Raw genomic sequence first — 17,790 nt, 5'->3', positions numbered from 1 at the left:
ACATGTGAGTGACACAAACGCACGCACGCACGCCGCGTGATGTTCGCGTTTGCACCTTGGCGCTGGTGTAGCTGAGCTTCAGGTCGGCTGCGGGAACCTTCAAGAGTCGCGACAGGAGGCCTTTGACCTTCTGGACCTCCATGGTGGCTGCGTGCAATCGTTGCGATTAACATCACGCGTCACGAACGTAAGGCGGGCGCCAACCTGGAAGTTTCTTCTCCACCGGCGTCCTCGCCGCGTCGTCCACAAACACGAAGGTGAGCTCTGCAGTCCAGCGGCACGGAAAGAAACGACAACAAATTTGCGGATTTCTGCGGCTGCCTGCGCGCCAGCCAATCGGGGCCAGGGGAATGGGCGGGGCTTACTTAACAGCTGATTCTTCAGCGCAAACGGTCGCCGCTTGGTCAGCTCGCCTTCTTCGGGAGCGCCGTACTCTGGAAACAAGCAACGGCAAGATGGAAATGTCCAGCAGACGCCCGACAACCCCAACGATGACCACATTTGACAGCTTTTAAAAGGAGATGTCAAGTAAACCGTGACGGTTCGAAAAGACAGGCAGGACATGGCAAAGCCAAGCAAAAAATCTCCATTTTGGGTGGAAGGTTCGAGAAGTTGAAGGAAGGTTTCTGAACGTGAGCAGAAAGCTCTAAAGATGGAATAGAAGCGCCAAGGAATTGTTCAAGAAGAAAACAACAAGGTTCGAGAAGCCAGACAAGGGAGTCCTGCAAGTTTCAGATGTTTCCGCCCACCAACGCGCCTGACACTGAAGATCAGGATCGTTATCAGGCGTGCTGATTATATTAATCAGGTGTGCTAGTGGGCGGAAACATCTCAAACCTGCAGGACTCCGGACCTCGAGGACCGGAATTGGTGAACTCTGGTCTCGACTTGCAAGGTGGAAACGCTCGTCCGGACTCGAGCAGGCGGGGCTTACTGTGAATGAGGCTGCTGTAACGTGGATGCCGATTGGCAAACTCCTGGCTCAGCTGACTCCGCCCCCTGGCCTGCAGCCATTCCTCTCCAAACATCTTCAGGTAGTCGCACTCCGCCCCCTTCCTCTCCTGAGGGTGCACCTGTAACCATGGCAGCCGCTCAGCATCTCTCTCACACACACGCGCGCAGGAACAAGGACGCGCGCGCGCGCACGTACGTCGGACCCGTTAAGGACGCGCAGGTGCGGCAGCTTGGCGATGAGCATCTGATTGGCCGTCCTGGGGTTGCGGTCGCTGCTGGCCAACGGGTTCCCCCGACACCACAGGTGACGCAACGACGGCAACTTGGACAGCTCGTCAATCACGCCCCACTGAATGTGTCACAAAAGGGGGCGGGGCCCGCCGTTAAGGGACGCCGTGAAATTGGAGGACTTGACGTCAGCTTCGGACCTCGGAGATGTTGTTCTGGCTCAGGTTGAGCTTCTCCAGTGACGCAAACACGGACGTCTCCGCTCCTGAAGGAAAAGCACACGTCGGCGACACGACGGCGACACGTCGGCGACACGACGGCGACACGCGAGGTTACCTGGCACGGCGTCGGGGATGCGAATGTTGGACAAGCCCGTCTCAGTCATGATTAAATGCTCCAATCTGCAACAACAACAACTTCATGCCAAGCACATTTCAAGACGCCACAAGTCAAGCGGAAGGTTCTAAAGGTGCAGGAGAGGGTTCAAGTCCAGTAAGGGTTCTAAAAGACAACCAGCGCGATTTCTAGAGCCAAGCAAATAGCTACAGAAGTCGAGCGGAAGGTCCAAGAGTCGTCATAGACATGAAAGGTTCTACAAGTCGAGAAAAAGTTCTAAACATGAGCGGGAAAGTCCCGAAGAAATTCATCTGTAGGTTCTAGAAGTCAAGTCAACAATCTAAAAGGTGGAGTCGAGGCTTGTGAACATCAAGTAGAAGGTTTAAGAAGTTAAATAACGGTTCTGGATGACAACAAGAAGGTTCTAAAAGTCGTGAACGGGGTTCTAAAAGATGACTCGTGGGTTCCAAAAGTCAAGTTCTCACGGTTAAATAGAGCGTTCTAGTGGTCAAGTCAAAGGTTCAAAAAGGCGAGCATTAGAGACAACCAGAATGATCCAGAAGCCAAGCAAAAGGCTCGGGAAGTCCAGTTCAAGGTCCTCGGACACTAAAGGGTTCGAAATGCAGGAGGCTCTAGAAGTCGACCAAAACAATCTAGATGTGGAGTTGAAGGTTCTAAAAGTGCGTTCTGCAAGTCGAGTTAAGGGTTCGCCAACACCATTACTAAGTTCACTACGAGGTGAAATGGTGTTGAGACTCTAGAAAAGTTGAAGGTTTTAGAAGTTGTTGTGGGTGGAGTCAAAATTTGACGTCACAGAAGTGACGGAGGCACGAGATGACCTTGGCAGAGCGGCCAGGTTGAGCAGGCTGTCCTGGTCCAGGCGGTTTTTGGACACGTTGAGACACTTCAGCTCCTGCAGGACGCCCTCCGGTCTGAAAGACGCACACGCGTGTTAGCTAGGCCACGCCCTCTGTCCTGGTGGCGGCCATCTTGTTTGCGCAGCGCCACCTGTGCAATTGCGTGATGTCGTTATCCTCCACGATGAGCTCCTCCAACCTCGGCCACATGGGGGCGCACTGCAGGATCTGAATGCGCCACAATTTAGAGACGTGGCGGTGACCGAGCAGGGCCTGTCACATGACTCGTACCTGCGTCCACGTCAGCTCGCAGTCAATCAGCGTGAGAACTTTGAGGTTGCAGAAGGCCTGGCGGCGGGCCGCGGGGTCAGAGGGCAAACAAAGTCTGTTGAAGCTGCGAGGAGAGGTCAGAGTTCACGCGCAAGACAGGAAACGTGCGAGCGAGCGACGACTCGAACCTGAGCTGAAGGGCCTCCAAATGTTCCAACTGCCGAGCGATGGCGGCCACATCCTCCCAGCAGCGCAGCAGCGAGCCGCTCAGGTCCAACCAGCGCACGTCTGGACACGACGTTAAAGAACTCCAAACATGGACGCATGCTACAAAACCACAAGCTATAAACGCAACTTGGAGAACTCCAAACATGGCCGCCACTGCCACAACAGCGACTCTCAAGGTGCCAAAAAGGTACTGGGTGTGCTTGTGAAGATCTGCCCATCCTCTCCCGGCCCGTTGACCTGGCAGTTGCGGAGGAGGACGCTCGGGAGACTCTCCAGACTGCGACACATGCACAAAAAGATCGTCGACGGGACATCGGGCGCTGCGGCCTCGGCGGGGCTCACCTGCGCTCGCGGACCTCGGCGGGGCTCACCTGCGCTCGCGGACGTCGGCCCACTCCAGCGTCCTGCCCGAGATGCTGATCTCCTCGTCCTCGTCCGCCTCCGCCGCCTCGTACTCGCGCCGCACCGCCGACAGGAAGTCCGTGCCGAAGCTCGCCTTGGACGGACGCACGAAGGAACCTCCCGTCGGGTGCCTGGCAAGAGGTCGTCAGCAGGAGGTCATGTACGAAAGGCGGCCTGCGTGCGTGCGCGCGTGCGTGCGGACGCTGCACGCGAGGACAATTACCTGCATGTGAAGTAGCGCACGCCTTGGTGGAGGCCGTCGTGTTTCCCTCGCGCGGGCTCGTCCCACTCCACGCCCAGCCACACACCTGACACCCACGCACGCACGCACGCACGCACACACGGCCAGTTAGCGATACCGCCCTGCCACTGGCTGGCGACCAGTCCATTTGTCATCTGCATGTACAGACACTGGCTGGCGACCAGTCTGTCTTTTGTCCACCTGTCCTGACTCAGTCCATATTTTCATGTATGTTCTGACACACTGGCTGGCGACCAGTCTTTTGTCTACCTAAAGTGACACTGGCGACCAGTCCGTCTCAAGTGTCCCGACACGGCTGGCGACCACTCACTCGCTCTTTACGCTAGTGCCCTCCGACACTGGCTGGCGACCAGTCAGTCCGCCTTTGATGCGGGTGTCGTGAGTACCTGCAGTGGGCGGCACGGCGCCCACGAAGCGGACCGTGGCCCGGTGCTCGCCGCACGCCACCCGCCGACCCAGGGCGTCCTCCGGAATCACCGCTTCCGTCTGATCCGCGGCCATCCGCACCAGCTTAACCGACGGTGAAAAGTCACAAAAACAACAAGCTTTGAAGACGGAAGAGACGCTAATTTGCAAAGCACACCATCGCTCTCACTTCCGGCATCGGAGGGACTCTTTTACATGACGTACTCAGTTTCCCGAGGCTTCCGATTATATTCAGCAACAAATACAAAAGATAAGATTGACTTAATCAATGTTTTTATTTTTTGTTAATTTATTAATGTAAATCTGCGTCGAGTGTTGCACGAAAACGAAAGATGTTAGGTTAGATGAAAGGTGGAACTTTGTTTCCTACCGGACACATTTAGCTCAAGGACCACAGCAGCAGCAGCCAGCGAGCGATCGATCGCACGCGTCTCAACAAGAAATCAAACCAAATCTTTTTTTTTTGCGCTCCAACAAGAAAGAATGTCGGTTAGCGTCGACGTTTAACCTGAATTTAGACTTAAGTACAAGCTTAGATATTTATACGAGCAGCGAAGGCGAAACGTTGCCGATTAACACCATGAAGAAGAAAGTTGCTCAGAGGTTTGTTGACACCATGAATGTAATAATAATGAATATAATACATACAAAAACGAGTTCGACAATCTTAACGTTGTCGTTTGTGACATTTATGTGTATTGAGTAGATAAGTTATGTCTTATTTAATCTTTCCAAGTGGATATTTTGCCGTGACCGGCAACTGACTGACTACACTGATCATTTGACCGTGAATCGCGTTAGAACTACAAATGCAAATTTTGCGTCACTGAATGTTGGTGTGGTGCGATGGTTAAATTAGGTCGTCGAATCCCGCCTTTTTTGTACTCTAGTACAATTTCAAAATAGCCACTGCTGCCGTAACCTTTGACCTCGTTGTTGTGTTCAGCGTGGAAGCTTCCTCCGACTACCAAGTGGGCGAGGTGTCGGGAAGTTTGTCGCAGAAGAACCGCGCTGCTGCCGGCTCGCTTTCAGCTCTGTTCAGCGCGGCCGCGCCGCCGCCAAGCGTCCTCTTTAAGGCCGCGCCGCAGGTAAGTGTTGCAAAACCACAAACAAGCCACTTTCAGACAGCAAGTTGACTGAAAGAAAGGAAACAAACCGGGATAGAAGAAGTGTTCGCTTATTTCATCCAAGCATGTCCGTGGGCGGCCGCGGCTCAGGCTGTAGAGACGCTCGTTGAATGTCGGACCCCCGCTTTGCCCGAGTCACGTGCGGGCGGTTGTGTCAATAGCCGCGTTCGTTCCGCATCACTTGCGGCGCTGACGCGTCATCTCCTCGGAAGCCAAAGCAGTCCCACGTCGCAAACGTCCTCCCTCATTTCTTCCTCTCCCGCGTCTGCTATTTTTGTTTCCCGCCTCCACGGCCGCCGAGTTGCTCGCGGGAAGCCCGTGGTCCGCTCCGGCCAATAGGAGAGCGGTATCTAGGGAGGGGAGTGGCCAGCCCGAGACGAATTCTTAACAACCGCAGCTGTTAGTTTTCAACTTGTTTTGTCGCTGAAAATAGGCTGCGAGTGATCCACATTCTCAGCCCACTTTAGTACAATTCGCTTAGTGGGTCACGGATTGACGACATTGAGATCCAAACGTTGGTTGGAGGTGGCGAGATGCTTTTTTCAACACGCAGGTCTCACTTCATTAATGACCATTTGACAACATGGCGGCGTTGCCGTTGACCGGCGTCACGGCCGGTGCGACGACACTTGTCTTTCGTAGCGACGGGTTCGCTAAGCGCTAAGCTAAGTGCTCGCCGTCTTGATGAGACGGCAGTTGACGGGTCAGAGCCAATCACGGCAAAATCACGCTCGCGGGTGAGTCGCCCGTCACGGCAAAATAAGCACAAAGTGACAAAACAGTGCAAGTGCAAGAGCGGCCAAACAAACATCTGTCAAGTCTCTCAATGTTTGCTGATAAATAAGATCAACATTTTCATTTCAATGTCGCCAGCTTCCACAGCTCAGCGAGCAGCCGGAGGTTCCCGAGGTCAAAGGTGAAGCTGGCGAGACGCCGAAAGGGAAGAAAAGGCCCAAAATGGAAGCCGAGCAGAAGCTGCACAACAGGTCACAAAACTGCTCTTCATCGAAACTGAGCTGCTCATGCTAAGCTAAGTTCTAGCGTGGCTCAACACCTGTTTATGATGAATTAATCAGGAAATCAAGAAATTATTTCATGAGATAAATGAATAACGAATGATATTTTTACCAGCATCTGACTGGTCTGGATTTTTAGAGGCTGCTGCCCGATAACCGATTCATCGGCAAATGAATGAATACAAATACATAATGAGTCAATTCTATTTTTAATGAGTCAATTCTATTTTGCTCCCTTAATTCTGACAATTTTACAAGTCTTCATTTTCTTTGCAACAGACAGAAACATTGGCTGATTGTTTTGCAGATTTTGGGAGGCAATTTTTTTTCTTCTCTTGTAATGTTTTGTTTAAAGAAAAAAAAGATGATGAAATGAGCAATCCAATTAATCGGTCATTTTGTCGATTTTCACAAGATTCTCCATCGTTGTTTGAAGTGGATCCGATTGTTTTCCAGGGAGGAGGGCCTGCAGAACGCAGACGAGGACGAGCGAGTGCCGGCCAATCGGAAGAAACGCGGTGCCGGAGAGGCGGGGCTGGAGAAGGGGGCGGAGCATTGGGTGCTCAAGCGCCAGCAGCGGCGGCAGGAAAAACAGGAAGAACAGAGCAGAAACCAGAGGACGGCCTTCGTGGGGAATCTGCCCATCGGCTGCACCAAGAAGGTCAACGCCGGGCGCAGGCACCTGACCTTTGACCTCTGCCGCAGCACAACATGCTCCTAAAGGCTGTCTGTCTTTCTGTGTGTGCGTGTTGTGGCTCCACAGACGCTGCTCGGCATTTTCAGGGCCGACGGCGCCGTCGAGTCGATCCGCTTCCGCTCCATGGTAACAAAAATGCACGTTTTCTCCAAAACTTCATATCAACTAGGGATGCACAATAAAGCCATTTTCAACCGATACGATAAACCAATCATTTAGGAAGTGCCGATGTCGATGAATGATAAGGAAGCCGATCATTGCAAAATGAACTTGAATGCAAATCCAACTCTTAAGTCTAACATGTACAAATACTTTGAAACATTGTGTAAAGCATCATGAAGGTGAATTTGATTGATAAAGACAACAAGTAACTTATTTTGTGTTTTCCAAAACAAGAGTCGTGTTTAAAAAATGCAACAAAAAACTGCGAGGGGCATTTTGGGGAGACGCAATAAAGAAAGGCCACACTGGCGACTGCCATGATGCGTCTTCTGTCAACACCAGGTCGCGCGCATTATGACGTCACAAATATGCGACACTGCCATAGGAGAGGGGAGGGGAGGGGTTGAGCACAACAATGCGGCAAGCCGATTATTATTGGCGGATTTCTTTATGATCTGCATGACGTCAAATTGCCCACCGATATTATCGTGCATCCTTAATTTCAACGCTAATAAACAAAACAAGCACCCAAAAGTGGGAGGGGCTGCTCTGAAGTCACGTCTGCTTGGGCTCGCCGCAGGTGCGAGAGGATCCGGCCATGTCGCGCAGAGTCGCCGCCATCAAGTGAGTGGCAACGCGTAAACACACACGGGTAAACACGAACACACGCCCAAAGTCAGGCGCCATCTTGTGTGTGCGTCAGGCGTCAAGCTCACCCGTCGGTGCAGCACATCAACGCCTACGTGGTCTTCAAGGAGCCGCAAGGGGTCGCCAAAGCGCTGCAGAGGTCACCGTCGCCCGTCTGCCGCTTTCTGTCCGCCAAACGCCCGCCCACCCGTCCTGACTCCTCCCCTCCTCCCCGCAGGAACGGCATGGAGATGGAGAACGATTTCATCATCCGCGTGGACCGAGTGAGCTCTAAGGCGGTGCAAAGCGTAAGTCCCGCCCACCCGCTTGCGCTGTCACCTCATTGGCCGGCGTGTTTGTGACGGCCGGCGTTTGCGTCCGCAGCACGACCACAAGCGTTCCGTCTTTGTGGGGAACCTCAACTTCGGTGAGTCGCCGTCTGGCGGGCGCCGTCTTGCGTTGTTGACCTGTTGCCATGGTAACGTGGCGTTGTCGCCGCGGTTGCGCCAGAGCTGAAAGAGTCGGCGTTGCGACGACACTTCGAGGAATGCGGCGCCGTGGAGGCCGTCCGACTGGTGCGCGACCACAAGACGGGCCTGGGCAAAGGATTCGGTTACGTCCTTTTTGAGGTAACCGCGCACGTCGGTGGCTCACATGCGCGTGACCTTTAACCTTTGCCACGTCCTGACCCCGTCAGAGTTGCGACTCGGTGCAACTGGCGCTGAAGCTGGAAGGCTCCAAGCTGGAGCGTCGCTCCATCAGGGTCAAGCGCTCCACCAAGAAGGAAGCCGGGGGCGCCGCCGCCGCCGGGGGGAGCCGCCGGCCCGTCGCGACCGGGGCCAGCCACCGGGGCCAAAAGGGCAAAAGTCAGAACTTCAAGGGCGAGATGGCCTGCCCCAATCAAAAAAGCAAGAAGGTCAGGAAGGGCAGAAAAAAGCAAGACAAGTAAGTGGAGCGGCTTTTGCTGCCATCTTGTGGCAAATGTTGGCATTTCCTCCTGTGGATCGCTCCCGGTTTGGACTTTTTGGCATCCGTCTACAGTGGAAAAATGGAATACATTGCAAAGTATTAAATTTCTTTACTATATTGTCATCTGTGTAATGATTTAGAAGTTACTTTGGGGGGGTTGAATCAATGCAAGCTGCGGAGATCACGGCCTTTGATCAATATTTATATTAGGGCCCAACCGATATGCATTTTTTGAGGCCGATGTCGATGCTGATTTTTGACAGAAAAAAAATACAGATTAAAAAATGTATATAATGCATAAAATGACCCCCGGAAGCCCCAACAGGACGTCCGAAAACACATTTGGTCACCCGAACTAAAAGAACTTGTTTTTCACTCTTGGGAAGAATTTGTGTCTTTGCGTCCTCAATGTTTGGGTCTTGAAGGAAGAACACGCGATGCTATTTTCCGGTTGCCATTTATTAGCATCCCCCCTTCGCTTTTAGCATTAGCGCTAGGTTAGTGTGGTTTTTGCATTCAAATATCGAGCGGATGTCTTTCTTATGGTCGTGTGTTTAGTTTCAGTTAACAGAATAACATACGCGACACACTTGCCAGTTGATACGCAAGCAAAATGGTGCATTCAGGGTACTTTCACAGCATTGGGAAATTTGCTTTTCTTCAATAACGTTTTAAGGGGAAAATAATCGTCCAGTTGGCCGATTGTTTTGGCAGATGTTTGAAGGGCGTGTGCGGCCATTTTGCAAGTTTAGACAAGACTTGGTTTTAGAGTTTAGGTTTGAATTGGGTTAGGGTAAGGAATATGGGTAGGCAATCATTGTTGATGGTTAGGGGGAGGGGCTAGGAAATGCATTATGTCAATGAGATATCCCCGCTAGGTTGCCGTGGTGACACACAAAGCACCGTCATAAGCGATGAACAAGTTTTCAAGCCGTGTCCGTGCACAAAATGACGTTTGAGTGACAGCCGAGGAGGCGGAGTCCAGAAAAGTGACACCTACTGGACACACGACAAACTGCGGCCAAAGGCAGTCTTGACAAAACTTTATTGATCCAAGGCACATGTTTGAAAATGAAACATTTTACAGCACGCCAGAAAAGAAAAATCTTTGAGAGACTCGTCAGCCAAACGCGACACGCCCACTTTGGCATCCCGCCTCATGTGAAAATATTAAAGGCACCTCGGTAGCGGAAAGCTTCCCGGCGGGCGGCCGTCAAAACGAGTTTTACCTAATGGAGGAGAAGAATCCGACGTGCGTGACCAGGTTGGGTTCCACGCTGTGCGAGCGTTCCCCGGGTATGTTGCGGACCATTCGGTACAGAACCGTGTCCTTGGCGTTGCCCTTGAAGCAGGCGGCGCCGTCCAGGTAGGACGCCACCCTCAGGGAGGCGTTTCCCGGGTACAACATGGCGGGCGTGCAGCACTCGGTGGCGGGCGAGACGGCGTACAGTTGCGGCGACAGGCGGCGCAGCTCCAGCAGGTAGTGGCGGCCCAACAGCTCGGCCGCCGCCATCACGTACACGGCCAACAGCGCCAGGTGACCGGCGGACATGCGCAAGGACAGCAGCCGCAGCAGCAGGGTGGCGCCCAGCAGGCCCAGCCCCACCCACTCCAGGATGCGGTAGGGCTCTGGGTTCCAGTAGCGCTGCAGCCGCTCGGGGTGGTACAGCTTGACGTAGAGCGAACGCGCGGCGAAGCGCCGGCTCAGGAGCTCCTTCAGCACCCGGAAAAAGTCGGGCCGGGGGACGGCGTCGTCCTCCAGGACCACCATGTTTTCGGGCTGCGCCAGCTGGAAGGCGCGGCGCAGGCAGAACACGTAGTCCCGCTTCTCCTGCTCAAACGGGTTGACGGGCTCGCGCCGGGGGCCCGCCGGCCGGCGCAGCACGTGGAAGTGGCGTTCCAGCAGTTTGGCGTCTTCGTGGACTTCCGGCCCGCTCTCCATGTCGCACAGCAACACCTGCCACGGGACAGTCGCTGCCTCAGTCGGGTCTTTCACAAGCCCGGTCGTCCGGGACCCCCAATCCAGTTCCTTTTCCATAGAAAAGGGGCTGGATGGGGGTCCCACGAGGACCGGGCTTGGAGAACACTGGCTTCGGGTTCACTCACACGAGGGCCGCCATCGTGCCGTGCCCAAAAACGCCCGCTGCTAAAGTTCAATCAATCAATCCGCGCCTGAGAACGGTTCGGATCCCCAGTTTAGCACGATTGGGAGAGGTGGGCCAGAGAACGGAACGGTACAACCAAACGGAACCATGACGTCGCGTACGTACATGCGACGCGTATAGCGAGTCGAGGAATGCAGAAATCTGGGAAGGTTGACTTGTTAGCAGATTCAAGTTAATGCAACCGTCTTCGTCTTGCGCGAATCAACGTGATGACGCATATTTCGGAGGCAGCTGGGCCCGGGCGCGGGTAATGCGAGCGCGGGCCACAGGGGGGCAGATCTCAAGATAGCGGCTTTGCCAACGAACTGTGGAACAACACGTCGTATACTTGGAGGTTGCTGTGGTGTGCGTTTCCCCGCCCCTTTAGAGCAAGCAACCATTTTGTAACTTATGTATTCGTATTCCCAATAAAAAAAAGAGGAGACCCGGCAAAGTGGGCCAGAACGGGGAGGAGCCTGCAATCCGTGCACAGTCTCTGTCCGTTCTCCTTGTGAGCAAAAATAATATAAATCTCTTTTCTTCCTTCTTATGTTTGTTGACTTTTAATGTGATTCTAACTCAGTTTGTGGAGAGTTAGAAAGCGCATCCCTGATAAAGTTCCATCCATTATCTACCGCTTAATCCGGGGTCGGGTTGCGGGGGCAGCAACTTCAGCAAAGAAGCCTCGACGTCCCTCTCCCCAGCCACTTCAAGCAGCAAACCAGGTGCCCGAGCCACCTCAGCTGGTTCCTCTCAATGCGAAGGAGTAGCGGCTCGACGCCGAGTCCCTCCCGGACGACCGAGCTTCTCACCCTATTTCTAAGGGAGAGCCCGGACACCATGCGGAGAAAACTCGTTTGGGCCGCTTGTATCCGGAATCTTGTTCTTTTGGTCACGATCCACAGCTCGAGACCATGGGTGAGGGTCGATCGAGAGCTCCGCCTCTCGACTCGGCTCCTCCTTCACCACAACGGACCGATACAGAGTCCGCATCACTGCAGACGCTGAACCGATCCGCCTGTCGATCTCCCGTTCCGTCCTACCTTCACTCGTCAACAAGACCCCAAGATACCCGAACTCCTCCACTTGGGGCAGGATCTCATCCCCGACCCGGAGAGGGCACGCCACCCTTTTCCGACTGAGGACCACGGTCTCGGATTTGGAGGTGTTGATTTTCATCCCAATCCCGCTCCAGCTAGAGTTGGAGATCACGGCTTGAAGAAGCCAACAGCACCACATCGTCTGCAAAAAGCAGAGATGCGATGTTGAGGCCACCAAACCGGAACGCCTCGGCTGCGCCTAGAAATTCTGTCCATAAAAGAACAGAATCTGTGACAAAGGGCAACCTTGGTGGAGTCCAACCCTCACTGGAAACGAATTCGACCTACTGCCGGCAATGCGGACCAAACTCTGACACCGGTCGTACAGGGACCGAACAGCCCGTATCACGGGGCTCGGTACCCCGTACTCTCGAAGCACCCCCCGCAGGGCTCCCTGAGGCACACGGTCGAGCGCCTTCTCCAAGTCCACAAAGCACATGTGGACTGGTTGGGCGAACTCCCATGCGCCCTTGAGGATCCTGTCGAGGGTGTAGAGATGGTCCACTGTTCCACGGCCGGGACGAAAACCGCTCTGCTCCTCCTGGACCCAAGATTCAACTCCCTGACGGACCTTCCTCTCCAGCCCCCCTGAACAGACCTGACCAGGGAGGCTGAGGATTGTGATCCCTCTAGAGTTGGAACACACCCTCCACCCCCCTCCAATCCAAAGGCACTGTGCCTGATGTCCACGCGATGTTGTGGAGGCGTGTCAACCGCGACAGCCCCACAACATTCAGAGCCTTTAGGAACTCCGGGCGGATCTCATCCACCCCCGGGGCCTTGCCACAGAGGAGCTTTCCCACCAGATCAGTGACTTTGACGCCAGAGATAGGAGGGCCCACCTCAGAGTCCCCAGACTCTGCTTCCTCAAAGGAAGACGTGACGATGGAATTGAGGAGATCTCCAAAGTATTCTCCCCATGACTCATGACGTCCTGAGTCGAGGTCAGCCGCACCCCATCTTCACTATGCAGTGTTAATTGGCACTGCTTTCCTCTCCTGAGACGCGGGATAGTGGACTAGAATTTCCTGGAAGCCATCCGGAAGTCGCTCTCCATGGCCTGACCCAACTCTTCCCATGCCCGCTGCCTTCGGAGTCCCACAGGCCAAAAAGACCCGATGGGACTCCTTCGGCTGACGGCATCCCTTACCGCTGGTGTCCACCAACGGGTTCAGGGATTGCCGCCACGACAGGCACCCACCACTTTACGGCCACAGCTCCAATCGGCTGCCTCAACAATGGAGGCGCGGAACATGGTCCACGCGGACTGTCCCCCGAGACAAGGGAGAAGTTTTGCCAGAATTGGGTGTTGAAACTCTTTCTGACAGGGGATTCCGCCAGACGTTCCCAGCAAACCCTCACAATACGTTTGGGTCTGCCAGGTCAGACCGGCATCTTCCCCCGCCATCGGAGCAAACGCACCACCAGGTGGTGATCAGTTGGCAGCTCTGACCCTCTTCACTTGAGTGTCCAACACCGCTCGCTCCAGCACACCCTCTAACGACTCCAGAAAGGGTGGGCACTCTTAGCCGCTGTTTGTTTGGTGCATATGCACAAATGACAGTCAGTACCCCCCCCCCCCCACCCGAAGGGGGAGGGAGGCTCCCCTCTCGTCGAACCGGGGTGAACCCCAACGTACAGGCGCCAATAAGTATGCCCACATCTGCTCTGCGCCTCTCATTGTGGGCAACTCCCGAGCGGAAGAGAGTCCAGCCCCTCTTGAGAGGATTGGTAGAACCCAAGCTGTGTGTGGAGGCGAGTCCGACATCTCGTCGGAACTTCTCGGCCTCGCGCACCAGCTCGGGTTCCTTCCCTGCCAGAGAGGTGCCATTCCATGTCCCAAGAGTTGGCTTCCGTAGCCGGGGGTCGGACCGCCAAAGTCCCCGCCTTTGTCTGCCGCCCAGCTTACTGGGCACCCGACCCCTTTGGCCCCTCCCACACACGTTACCTTTTCAGACTGTACCCGGCCGGGCCCCATGGATACACCAGAGCCCCGCCTCAAGAAATACAATGTGATTTAAAAAAAGAAAAAAGGAGGTAGCGACTCGCCGCGTGACACTGAACGCACCTGGGCGCAGGGCCGCTCCCCGCAGCCGGCCAGGAGGGCGCTCAGCTGGCGCATCACCTGCAGAAGGTAGTGATGACGGAGAGCCTTGCGCCGCCGCACGGTCACCACGGTAACCAGCAGCTCGGGATGCCGGGGAGGCTCGGCGGCGGCGGGGTCGGGGGCGGCGCCCTGCCAGAATCGCAAGGCGTCCTGCCCGCAACGCAGACTCTGGCTCAAGGCGTCCTGCCACACGTCGTCCTGGTAGGCCCAGCGCAGGAAGTAGTAGGAGTGCAGCAGGCGGTGGCAGCACGCCGGCAGCACCACGCAGAACGTCAGCGCAAACACCACCAGTGCCTGCGTGGCGCCCCTGGACCAGCGCACGTGGAGGCGAGTCGGCATCGGGTCCGGCCGGCGGCGACGCACTTTCGCCCAGGGGACCTGCAGGAAGAAGAACAAAAACCAAGAAGTCGTTCTCCAGGAATGATTTGAAAATGACCCGTACTGTAATTGAAGACTTTAATAATAATAATAATTTACAGATCTGACATGGGGGGGCGCCCTCGTGCGGCTGATGCAGACTATGACGTCCGAAGGGCCCAGCCAAATTCGGCTCCATTTTGTGTTATTTGAACTAACGCAACAAAATGGTGGACGGGCCCACAAATGTCCATTTGTGAGGATATTTTGTTTTCAAATGCGCTAAACATAATTCAGGCAACATTTGAACGCGTTCCTGAAAAGTCATTTCAGTCCGTGACAAACATTTTTGTGATAACATCAACGAATATCAATAAGGAGCCGATTGAATGTTTGGATTCTTCAAAACAAGTGTCGGCAATAATAAATAATAATACATTTTATTTGTAAAGTACTTGACATTTGACATCAAACCTCAAAGTGCTGCAGAAGGTGAACATTAAAAATACAAAAAACACTATAAATAAATCATAAAAATCACAGTTGATACGCGTTTCTAAAAAGGGAAGGTTTTAAGTCCTTGCTTAAAGACATCCACCGTCCGAGGAGCCCTCAGGTGGTCCGAGGGGGCCTCGGGTGGTCCGAGGGGGCCTCACGAGGAGCCGCGGCTTCCAAGGCCCACGCCGTCCTGCCTGGGCGAGACCAGACGGCGCTGTTGGCCAGACCGGGTCCGGGAAGAGGTGGCTGGTGCGAGCGGTTGGGTCACATTGGCGGGGGCCGCGCCGCGCCGCGCAGACGCTGATGGGTACGAGAAGAATGTTGTCTGGGCGTGAAATGGAGAGCGGCAAGGGCGGGCGTCATGTCACAACATTTCAGGGCTTACTTGCATTTCCCTCGTGCCGGCAAAAGAAGACATCAATTTGCTCTCGTCCAAAATGTCTTCAAAGAAAATTCATTGACTTGTGGGAAAGGAAGCGCTCGGGAATTTTGTTTTTGTTTTTTTGACTCCTCGAGGCGGCGCTCTCGTTTTAAAGATCAAGGCAATGAAAATGGATTGCATCTTGAAACCAAGCGCTCCGTCGAGAGCAGAGGTGCGCATCGGGGGCCGGAGTCCTGCGGGTTTGAGATGTTTCCCTCCTCCAACACAGCTGATCTGTGATCAGCCAATCGGAAAGCTCTGCGGAAGCCGGATCGCCGACCTGTTGATTGGAATCGGCTTGTGTTGGAAGTGAGAAACATTCAAAACCTGCGGGACTCCGAAGCCCTCCAGGACCCGGGTTGCCCACCTCTGATCGAGAGGATTCCAAAAAAGCTTGCAGGCTGCTGCTGATTTTTGTATTTTAAGGCCGCGTGGTCCCCAAAAACCCTCAAGATCTTGCAAAGTTGAGCTTACACAAGGTTGGACACGCCAACGTCCGTTGGCGTTCGCGTGGGCGTTTGTGGCGTCGGCGTTAAGCGTCGACCCGCTTCGCTCCGCCTGCACTTGACAGTAAACTTCAGCTGGGAGAGGCAATGAATTCCATGACGCCTCCTCGCGGGAAGCAACAAAGCGACTTGCTGGCCAGTCGCGCGCGTCACATGTTCGTTTGCCGCCGATGACGTCTCGCCACATGCGAGCGCCGTCCCACAACGTTTGCTTGGCGTTCTTCGTTCCACGCGTAGAAAAACATGAAACCTGTCGAACCCGTTTCTTGTGGACGCGCGTTGCGTTCACTTGAAACTAAACCATTCTGACTAATTGTATTGAGGAGCTTTGTGTATTTTTTCCATGTTTTATAAAAAAATGACAGTTTTTCATATTTTTTCTAAATATGTTTGCGTGTCTATTAGCGGGTCTGCAACAAGTCACTTGGAGTTCAGAGGTCAAAAGAAAAATACCAGCTTTGTTTCTTTTTTTTTTTAATCATATTTTCCTCCCTTTTTTGGGGAATATTTTTTATGAAAAACGAAGAGAAAAACCTCCTGTTTTTGGGGATATTTTTTTATTCATCTGTTAGAATTTTCTAAGTGGATGCAAAACATGCGTCGAATATGATGAACTTTGACATTTTTGAACGACAGAAGCGCGACGACTCGAAAGGAACGCACGCGTGACGGCGGCTGATCGGACAGGAAGGAGCTCGCCGCCATGCGTTTGTGGCGCTTGGAGAACGCGCGTCATTGATCAGCTGCCGCGTGTCGCTGGTTGCCGGTCGCGCCATCCGTCGCTCGAACCTCGAGTAACCCCACAACGGCGTCAGGTACACCTTCAAGTTCTTTCGGAGGGTCATCGTGAGCGTTCAACCGGACTCGGAAATCAACTTTTGTTTTGATGTCTGTTGATGTTGTCGGTTTTGGACTTTGCAGTTTGTTGTATTATTGTTGTGAGTTTGCTCTTGTTTATATTTAGACTTTATGTTTTTAGAAGACTAGCAGCTATAAATAATACATTGAAGTCAACGGTTTCTTGTTTTGTTTTTAGAATTGCTAAAATGTACAAACATGCAATCTTATGGTCATCTCAGAACTTTTGGAACCGTTTGATTCCCCCCCCCCAATTTTCACTTACCTGTTTTGTTGTGAAGTTGTTTGAGATGAAGCGAACGTGTTGGAACAAATGTTGTATTTGCGAACAGAGCGTCTGGGAATGTGGAATGGATCCGTCAGAATGGACTTTTGGTGGACTTTTAACGACACCGACAGCAGATGCAAGTTCGTTTGATGACGTCACTCGCGTTCACGTGCTCTTATAATGTGCAAGAAATATTTGATTTCACTTCCAAAAAAGTTGATCAACTCGTTCTAAAAAGTTAACTCAACTTGGAGAACAATTTTGAGAGAACTCCAAAATGAAAGTAGTTGAGTTGAAACAAAGTAATTGAGCTCAATTTGGGTTTCAAGGCCGCTTTTGGAAGTCAAACCCGCTTGAACGGTTTTCCAGCGAAAACAACAGTTTACAGTGACGACAAATGGGAATTTGTTTTGCTGGATTTCAATTTGCACGCCGAGACGACTTTTATGCCTATTTTCATATTAAGAATATATTCTTCTACTGTTGCCTTGATTGAAAGATATCGCGCTTGTATTGCTTAAAAAAAAAATGCAAATAAAACCACGTGTGGTGTACAGAAACACACGTCGGACCCGGAAGCGTCAACTCTGATGTTTTTGCGAAAGCTCGCTCGCTTCCAGCTTCACGTCACTGCTGGAACCTTTTGTTTCGTTGCTCGTCATGTCAAAGCACAAGATCCAAACGCGACAAAAGGCGAACTTGATGACGCGAAGGCAATTTTGTTCCTGCAATGGCAGCGCTCGCTTTCCGGCCGCGAGCGAGCGAACGGAATCGGCGTGAAAACGCCAAAAGAGCCCAAGGTGCGAACGTCTGCTGCCTCGCGCTCACCAAATCAAGCGTCTTTGTAGCGTCGCCGGACTTGGGTTCCGTCGCTCCTTCTCGCGTCGCCTGTCGCGCTCCGTCCGCTCGCTGCCCTCGCTGCCACTTCCTCAACCTCCCCGTGACGTCATCGGCCCCGTCGCCCCCCGCC

General features: G+C 53.3%; 3 protein-coding genes across 6 annotated transcripts in view; 1 reads left to right on the top strand and 2 right to left on the bottom strand.

The window, feature by feature from the left end:
- Positions 1-5,360, bottom strand: part of tbce (tubulin folding cofactor E) — a 5,996-nt gene extending 636 nt beyond the window's left edge. Inside the window, exons 1-15 of one of the 2 annotated variants that reach the window (XM_086081891.1) lie at positions 3,924-5,360; positions 3,499-3,583; positions 3,245-3,406; positions 3,065-3,150; positions 2,834-2,933; positions 2,667-2,769; positions 2,527-2,603; positions 2,358-2,450; positions 1,519-1,583; positions 1,383-1,447; positions 1,151-1,303; positions 935-1,073; positions 366-434; positions 205-264; positions 56-147 (exon numbers count right to left, since the gene is read on the bottom strand). In XM_086081891.1, coding sequence (XP_085938017.1) covers positions 56-147; positions 205-264; positions 366-434; positions 935-1,073; positions 1,151-1,303; positions 1,383-1,447; positions 1,519-1,583; positions 2,358-2,450; positions 2,527-2,603; positions 2,667-2,769; positions 2,834-2,933; positions 3,065-3,150; positions 3,245-3,406; positions 3,499-3,583; positions 3,924-4,038 — 1,464 coding nt within the window. In that variant the 5' untranslated portion in view covers positions 4,039-5,360. Of the gene's footprint in view, positions 1-55; positions 148-204; positions 265-365; positions 435-934; positions 1,074-1,150; positions 1,304-1,382; positions 1,448-1,518; positions 1,584-2,357; positions 2,451-2,526; positions 2,604-2,666; positions 2,770-2,833; positions 2,934-3,064; positions 3,151-3,215; positions 3,407-3,498; positions 3,584-3,923 lie in introns of both variants that reach the window. The other variant, XM_086081892.1, reaches the window with a different exon arrangement.
- On the top strand, positions 4,334-8,684 carry rbm34 (RNA binding motif protein 34). The gene is made up of 11 exons (XM_086081896.1): positions 4,334-4,566; positions 4,910-5,051; positions 5,964-6,076; positions 6,563-6,767; positions 6,870-6,929; positions 7,546-7,589; positions 7,669-7,752; positions 7,831-7,900; positions 7,977-8,019; positions 8,103-8,221; positions 8,290-8,684. The coding sequence occupies exons 1-11, from the start codon at positions 4,544-4,546 to the stop codon at positions 8,539-8,541; spliced, it is 1,155 nt and encodes a 384-aa protein (XP_085938022.1). The 5' UTR covers positions 4,334-4,543; the 3' UTR covers positions 8,542-8,684.
- On the bottom strand, positions 6,324-17,790 carry pgap4 (post-GPI attachment to proteins GalNAc transferase 4). Of its 3 annotated transcripts, none has more exons than XM_086081894.1 (4): positions 16,818-17,634; positions 13,874-14,290; positions 9,791-10,518; positions 6,324-8,627 (listed from the first exon to the last, which is right to left on the bottom strand). In XM_086081894.1, the coding sequence occupies exons 2-4, from the start codon at positions 14,249-14,251 to the stop codon at positions 8,510-8,512; spliced, it is 1,224 nt and encodes a 407-aa protein (XP_085938020.1). In that variant the 5' UTR covers positions 14,252-14,290; positions 16,818-17,634; the 3' UTR covers positions 6,324-8,509. The 3 variants fall into 3 exon arrangements, with proteins under 3 accessions (XP_085938020.1, XP_085938019.1, XP_085938021.1); XM_086081893.1 differs by lacking the exon at positions 16,818-17,634 and adding an exon at positions 17,649-17,790 and having other exon boundaries at positions 7,807-8,627; XM_086081895.1 differs by lacking the exons at positions 6,324-8,627; positions 16,818-17,634 and adding an exon at positions 17,649-17,790 and having other exon boundaries at positions 9,590-10,518.

This window comes from Leptonotus elevatus, chromosome 8 (genome assembly GCF_054856555.1).
Source record: "Leptonotus elevatus isolate MCC_2025b chromosome 8, RoL_Lele_1.0, whole genome shotgun sequence".
In the NCBI taxonomy this organism is placed as follows: Eukaryota; Metazoa; Chordata; class Actinopteri; order Syngnathiformes; family Syngnathidae; genus Leptonotus; species Leptonotus elevatus.
The sequence above is the reverse complement of the archived record's forward strand: the minus strand, read 5'-3'. Positions and strand labels throughout refer to the sequence as shown.